Here is a 7,276-nt window from a genome sequence, read left to right as displayed (position 1 = left end):
ACTTAATATATAGGGTTCGGATCAGTAGAGTTGGGTTGGGTTGGGTTGAGACCTCAACCCAGGCCGAACCCAACTCGGCTCGGCCTTAAAATTCTCAACCCTAGCCCACACTATGGGCTGAAATCTCAGTCTCAGCCCTGTTCGGGCTCAGGGTGGGTTAGGGCGGGTTCGGTTTGATCGGAGTTTTTTGACACCCCTACTTTATACCTTATTTGGATCGATTCGATTCAATCCGAGTTTTAGAACCATGCTAGTGATCCATAATGTTATGACATGGATTTATGATTTAAAGATCCCTCCAAGGGATCCAGCTCTTTTCCTGAGCGCTAATCGTGCCAGGTCTGCCCATAGTTACATGGGCCGTCGACATGTGCCAAAATGCTGATCCTATGGCTATGGGCATGACATCTCTGTTCTGATCGATAGAAGTACAATCGTTGGATCAGCGCTTGGACATGTATCGATCACCCAAGTAGCTATAGGCAAGACCTGAGTGATAAGGGCTCAGCAGAGGATCCTAATCCCTCTTCGGCTCATTATGAAAATTCATCTTTTTAATACTAAGTACGTTTTCTTTTCCTAATAAAGAAAAAATAGATAAAAATTTTGAAAATTACCCTTGCATTCGTCAGTATCATTACCCAATTAGCAAAGAAGAGTCAACTATTCAATTGGAGTTTAACAAATTGTAGAAGAGAATCACAATAACCTACAAAGTTCAACCATGACTACGCACTCACTCCAAACGTTTTCTCAAGGCCATGGCCTCATCTCATTTCCCTCCGCTGTAAGTTTCTGAAAACAATCCACCAATCCAATGACCAAAAACTCAAGACATTTCTTCACCTTCATGGTTGAACTAAAATATCTTAAAAGAGTTGTGATGACGCAGCGATATAGCAATGGACCACTAAATACCTTCTTTTCATCAAATATCGATACAGAATTTTGTATTTTTTTGAGTAATTCGCATGTACAGTGGACTCTTCCTTTTACCTTTCTTACATCCATTAATATTCCTCTCTGTTGGCTGCAAAGGAAGTCAGGTTTGGCAACTCCTCTTGGTCTCTCTCATTTTTAGGGTTTTTTAGATTTTGTTAAAAGGGGTAGGTATTAGTATTAGATAGGCGTCATCAGAGGAATGTATAGTTTTTTATATGTTCCATTTCCTTATATTTCTGTTACTTAATTCTCTCTCTCTCTCTCTCTCTCTCTAGACTGGAGAAAAAATGGAGAGCTCTGCATTTGCTCTCTCTCCCACGACGCAATTTCTCAATACCAGAAAACTTATAAATCGGAGATCGTACTTTAAATTCAATCCGATTTCACTCTCTTCATCGAAGAAATCGCTTGATCTCAACCCCATCCATGGCGACTCTGGCTTGGCAGATCATAGATCATCGCCACTCTGCTCCTCGTCGTGTTTCAGAAACTGGATTTCTGCTCCACCTTTCGTCTCCAATCGGAAGAAGAAGGATTTTCAGGTGGAAGCTATTTCAGTTCCCGAGAGTGCTGGCGAGAGCGGCGAGAGCGCGAAATCGAGTAGTTTGATCAAAACTTTGGAGATCGGGCTTCTGTTCGGCATGTGGACTCTTTTCAACATCTACTTCAACATTTACAACAAACAGGTTTTTCTTTTTACCCTTTCGATTGGTGAATTTTTTTCTTTATTTCTTATACTCAAAGGCTTCACTCTTTTTCGTTGGCTCTATAATTGTGAGAAATTTTAGATTTGCAAATACTTTATATCTTAAAGTATTGTGTATTAATTAACTAATTTTAATTTTACAAGTCATAACAAATTAGATTGGGGGTAATAGCTGAGGACCCTAACCTTAATTACATTAATATAATTGACCATAGAGATGGATTAGTGTTGTTTGAGAAACATAGAGACCATAATAAGTAAAATGAGATTTTTTTTTTTTTTTTTGCCATTGGATCAAGTATATAATTGGAAACAAAATGGAAATGTGACACGGTTTTAGGTATTGGTATCATATCAATCTTGAAGGTGAACGATACTTGATCGGACACTGTGCACTAAAACTATGATTGTAAATTTCTTAACATATTTTACCCAAAAAAAAAAAAAAAGTCCACCCAAGACATGACCAGCTACTCACATGTTTGAACGTGAATGTTAACACCTTTTTATGTATAGTCTCGTGATGAAACATGTATTTTTTTTTTTCCACAAATGACACATTTTTGATACCCATATGAATGCACATTTGTGTAAACGGAAAAATGTGTGAGCCACAAAAAATTATACACGAAACCTTCATGTATGGGAAGCTGATTTAGACTTCTGAATTCAAACCTTCAATCAGTGAAATAAAATATCTTAAGCTGCCTTTGGTATTTTTTCTTTTCCAAAATCTTATTGATTTATTGAAATAATTCAGTAAATAGGTTTTTTTGTTTGAAAATTAAAATTGTTTGATTGCGAACATTCATAAAAATTTATAAGTAAAAAATTCATTTGATAACTTTAATTTTTGAAAATAATAGTCTAAGTATTCCAGTCTCGGGTATTCAGATGGTGATTGAGGAAGTCATGTTTGGCTACTCGTATTGTTCTTTCATTTATCGGGAAGTTTCAGAATTTGGTGAAAGAGACTGCCATGCTGCTAAAAGCCCTAGTGCATTGTGGGGCCCGCTGCAAAGTAGAACACGACCCTATTCGCGGCTACGTTCATGAATCATGGGTGACTGTGGGCTTGCTCACTTTTCTTCTTACCAAACACATTATTCCAAGCAAACTATTAAATTAGACAAAAGGCAAAAGTGGCACCACGAAGATTCCGAATGCATATTCTGTTTTCACATCCTTCAGATTCATTAGCAATGAGAATGAACCCAACTGGCATCATATTCTACTTATTTCCCTTTTCCTTGTTTTACAACTTGAACGTTCCACTTTTCTTGGTATTCGATGGTGATGGTGATGGTGATGGTGACTCTTACAGGATATGGTTCTTCCTAGTTTGACTCAAATTTTCTTAGTTGATTTTTTGTTATGGGGGTTTAGGGAATCTTCTTCAAAACCAGATCTCCACTTCAAAGCGATATTTCATTCTTATGGTAAATCTTGCACTAATATATCTAGGCATGACGGGGGTCATTCGGAACTGTGTCTCATCTAGCAATTCAAGTCTATTTAAGTTGGGCTAGATGCTTTATACGTTGTTCTTCCTTAAGAAGATGTCCCTCAAAGGAGATCTTAAGAGATATCAATTTCAATAGGGGAGGACAACCCCATTATTAGTTTAGGTTATACTCAGTTAATATTGCTTCCTAGCATGTTATCAAACCACTAGATGTATGAATTAGGCATGGAGGCTAGGGAGTGAGCAAAATGAATGATCTTAGTAAGGATGCCAAAATGGCCTGCACAACCCGAGCTTGCCTTAAGCCCAAACATGGCCTAGGTTGTGCCTAGCCAGACCCTATATATTATGTATTACAAATGAGCAAAAGAATCTTGTCCGCTTGGACGACCATTGTGCTAACATGTAAACCAATAAGAGGTCACACAGATGCAGCTGGGAGGGGGCATTGTTGTCTTTATGTGTCTACTTGCATCTAGGATAGAGACATGTAAGCATCATGCAGGGTTCTTTTCTCTATTTAAAATTTATAAAAATAGACCATCAACTCTACCGTCACAACCAAAGTTCTTTATAGTTTGTATGACTAACACCTATATACTTTTAATTTATCCATACAATAACCTCAAATTTTTTTTTTATTCCACGTTGACACGAATATATTTCTTACATCACACTATAACCCCCTACATCACTTCCCTAAAATAGAAATATTATTATCATTACGCATAATACCCTAATACAATTTCATATTTGATTACACTTCCAAAGTTCCCACCAAACATGGCCTGAAATTATAAGATTCGAAACAGTGATCCCTCCATTAAGGTCGAAGGCTGAGCTTTCGCTTAGTCCGCTTTCATGTGTGTTACGATGAGGTCATTACCATTTTAACGTGTTATAACTTATAATGAGAGAAAAAGTTGGTGGATTAATTTCATTTGATTTATTTATTTATTTAAATCACAAAATACAAGTCTTTTTCCGAAACCTGCGATACACTCGCACTCGTTCGCTAGTTCTTTCTCGCGCTCGCGCGCGACTGAGAGAAGAAAAATGCAGAGCTCTAAATTTTCTCTTTCTCCTACGACGCCATTTCTCAATACCAAAAGACTTACAAATCGTAGTTCGTATCTTAGATTCAATCCAGTTTCTCTTTCTTCATCTAAGAAATCGCTTGATCTGAACCCCATTCATGGAGACACTGGCTCGTCCGCTAATAGATCTTCGCCACTTTGTTCCTCTTCGCCTTTTAGAAGCTGGATTTCTGCTCCACCTCTCGTCTCCGATCGAGGGAAGAATGAATTTCAGGTGGAGGCTACTTCGATTCCCGAGAGTGCTGGCGGAAGCGCGAGATCGAGCAGTTTGAACCAAACGTTGGAGCTTGGGCTTCTCTTTGGTTTCTGGTATCTTTTCAACATCTACTTCAACATTTACAACAAACAGGTGTTTTTTTTTTCCTTTCGGTTGGTGTATTATCGCTTCACTTTTTGTTGTTACAACATCTATTTATTTTGCATTTGGTATTTGTGGGAAAATTGAACTTTTTAGCCGATTCTATATTCTCTTTCCCTTTTTCCTTTTTGAATCTCTCTGTTCTTTACTGTCATCCATAACTTTTAAACTACTAATGGTTTAGTACTTTATTATGACCAGAAATTTATATTTAATAGAATGTGAAAGGTAGATCTTATGATTCTTTATTAAAGAAAGTTTGATATTCCTAGTTACTTTGTTATCATAGATGAATTGTTATTTACTTGTGTGTTGTGATGTCTTGACGAACATTTGCGATAATTGATTTTTTTTTGGGGTCTCTGAAAAACTTGACCTATTAAGCCCTGAATCTGGTTGTCATCTGTTTTCTTACTGGAAAAAGAGAGTGGAATAATACTAATGTTACCTATTTGTACAGGTTCTGAAGGTTTATCCGTTCCCAGTAACTGTCTCCACATTTCAATTCTTTACAGGGACTGTGCTTGTCATTTTAATGTGGGCATTTAATCTACACAATAGACCAAAAATTAGTCGTTCGCAGGTATATTGATATTGCATCAGATAATCGCTCATATGGACGGAGTAGTATCATGAGGTTTTGATATATTTTTTTTTCTGTGAGTGTCCAATTCACAGCTTGTAGCAATCATACCATTGGCCATGGTTCACTCATTGGGAAACCTTTTCACCAACATGAGTCTTGGAAAAGTTGCTGTTTCTTTCACACACACAATCAAAGCCATGGAACCATTTTTCTCAGTTCTTCTCTCTGTTTTGTTTCTTGGGGAGGTAAGGATTATTTATATTCTTCGTGGTCTATTGTAGTTTGGTTATTTTGCTTGGTTAAGAGTATTGTATGTCAGTAAGTATTCTTCTTTCTCTCTAGTGTCTTATTGTTTTAAGTTGTTCCTCGTCTAATTTTATCATTTTGTCCATCCAGATACCCAGTGCCTGGGTTGTGGTTTCCCTTCTACCAATTGTTGGTGGTGTAGCATTGGCATCTCTAACAGAAGCCTCTTTTAATTGGTAAGCTGTTCTGTCTGAAGTTTATCTTATCCTAGAAATGTAGACTAGCATGTGCATCTTCCTGCGTCAAATATTCATTCTACAGTACTTCAATTTCGAATTTGGTAATGGTTTCTCAGACATGGTTGAAGTGATTTTGACCTCATGATTCTGTTTGGTGAAATAGGGCTGGGTTTTGGAGTGCAATGGCTTCCAACCTGACTAACCAGTCACGTAATGTCCTCAGCAAAAAGGTCATGGTCAAGAAAGAGGTACCAATATATCCAAGATGCAAGTCTTGTTATCCCCAAATATTTTTTCTTTAGCACCACCAGTTACTTCTGTTGTGCTTATTCAGTGGGAAAATTTTGCATGCTTTGCTTCTAATGATGCTGAAACAATTCCGTTGGCCAATTCCTTTATTTCTCACGTTTGCTATTGCTCTTTTTGCTTGTTTAAGATATTTTCTGGTTAGACTTGGCCTCTAATCTGTAATCTATTCTTAAACAGGAATCCATGGACAATATCACTCTTTTCTCAATAATAACAATCATGTCATTTATCATGTGTCTGCCACTGACTCTCCTCATGGAAGGTGTCAAGTTTACTCCTGCATACATGCAGGCTGCTGTGAGTACTATCTTAGAAATGAGAAACTGCTATGATATTTATAATCTGCTTTCATATTATGAGGACATCTTGAACTGAATTCTGAATTTTTTTTTTGGCATCTTAGGGATTGAACGTTAAAGAGGTATGCCTGAGGTCTCTACTTGCTGCTCTCTGTTACCATGCTTATCAACAGGTAAGTTTTTCCATGATTTGCTCCTTTTGTTTATATTCCTAGTCTGGGGTTGTGCCGCTGAGTGTTTATGCTTTTGGTTTGCTAATGCTAGCATGTATCTGATGGCTGCTACTTCAATATGAAAATCTGAATATGAGAAAATATGGAATGCCTTGTAAAGCTTAAGATTAAATAACTTCAATCTCCTACTTTAATTCTGGAATAATCTCCTCAAATTGCTCAATCGATATCTCCTTGCTGAATAGGTATCTTCTCAAATCTCTAACAAAGAAGGAAGATCGATAGCTGTCCTTGGCCCCCCAAGAAATCTGTTTCAGAGCCCAATCGATAGGCTTGAACTGCACCACTCTTGCATATATTTCTCATTACTGAAAACCTCAACTCAGCTCATAAGCCTTACCCAACTAAATAGGGTCAGCTACACTAATCTTATAGGCAATTCTTATCTGTTTTTAAGCCAACGCCATTCATGTCTTGTTTCACTATTTCTCTCCTGGTCATTGAATCTTCCTCTTGTTCTTTTAGCTTCTCTAACCATAACCATATTACCCAACAGCACAAGTTGGTTAATATATAAACTTCTCCCTGGTCCTGCCCCTCTACCTTATGCTTACTTCTCAACTAAACTGCCATGCCCATGAGCTCTCACATCTTTAGTACTGTGTGTGAACTCTTTAAACAAGAAATCTGACATATCTGATCCTATTGCTTGGCCCCTGTATTTGTTTTCAGTAGCAACACAAAACACAAGATATGGAGAAGAGAGAACGTATCTTGAAAATTTGTTGTTGAGGCAGACCAAAAGCTTCTAAACATAACCGAAGCTTTTAGTTTCCCCCTCTTCCCCCCCACCCCA

General features: G+C 37.5%; 1 protein-coding gene across 3 annotated transcripts in view; it reads left to right on the top strand.

Annotated features, from left to right (window-relative positions):
• Window positions 1-945: 945 nt before the first annotated feature.
• The window catches only part of LOC122075566 (phosphoenolpyruvate/phosphate translocator 1, chloroplastic-like), a 7,048-nt gene continuing 717 nt past the window's right edge, over window positions 946-7,276 (top strand). Inside the window, exons 1-8 of one of the 3 annotated variants that reach the window (XM_042640636.1) lie at window positions 946-1,046; window positions 1,218-1,628; window positions 5,029-5,151; window positions 5,247-5,399; window positions 5,551-5,636; window positions 5,803-5,887; window positions 6,126-6,245; window positions 6,352-6,420. In XM_042640636.1, coding sequence (XP_042496570.1) covers window positions 972-1,046; window positions 1,218-1,628; window positions 5,029-5,151; window positions 5,247-5,399; window positions 5,551-5,636; window positions 5,803-5,887; window positions 6,126-6,245; window positions 6,352-6,420 — 1,122 coding nt within the window. In that variant the 5' untranslated portion in view covers window positions 946-971. The other 2 variants (XM_042640637.1, XM_042640638.1) reach the window with 2 other exon arrangements.

The sequence above is a fragment of the Macadamia integrifolia genome, chromosome 4 (assembly GCF_013358625.1).
Source record: "Macadamia integrifolia cultivar HAES 741 chromosome 4, SCU_Mint_v3, whole genome shotgun sequence".
NCBI classification, from domain to species: domain Eukaryota; kingdom Viridiplantae; phylum Streptophyta; class Magnoliopsida; order Proteales; family Proteaceae; genus Macadamia; species Macadamia integrifolia.
This window is presented reverse-complemented; position numbering and strand designations above follow the sequence as displayed.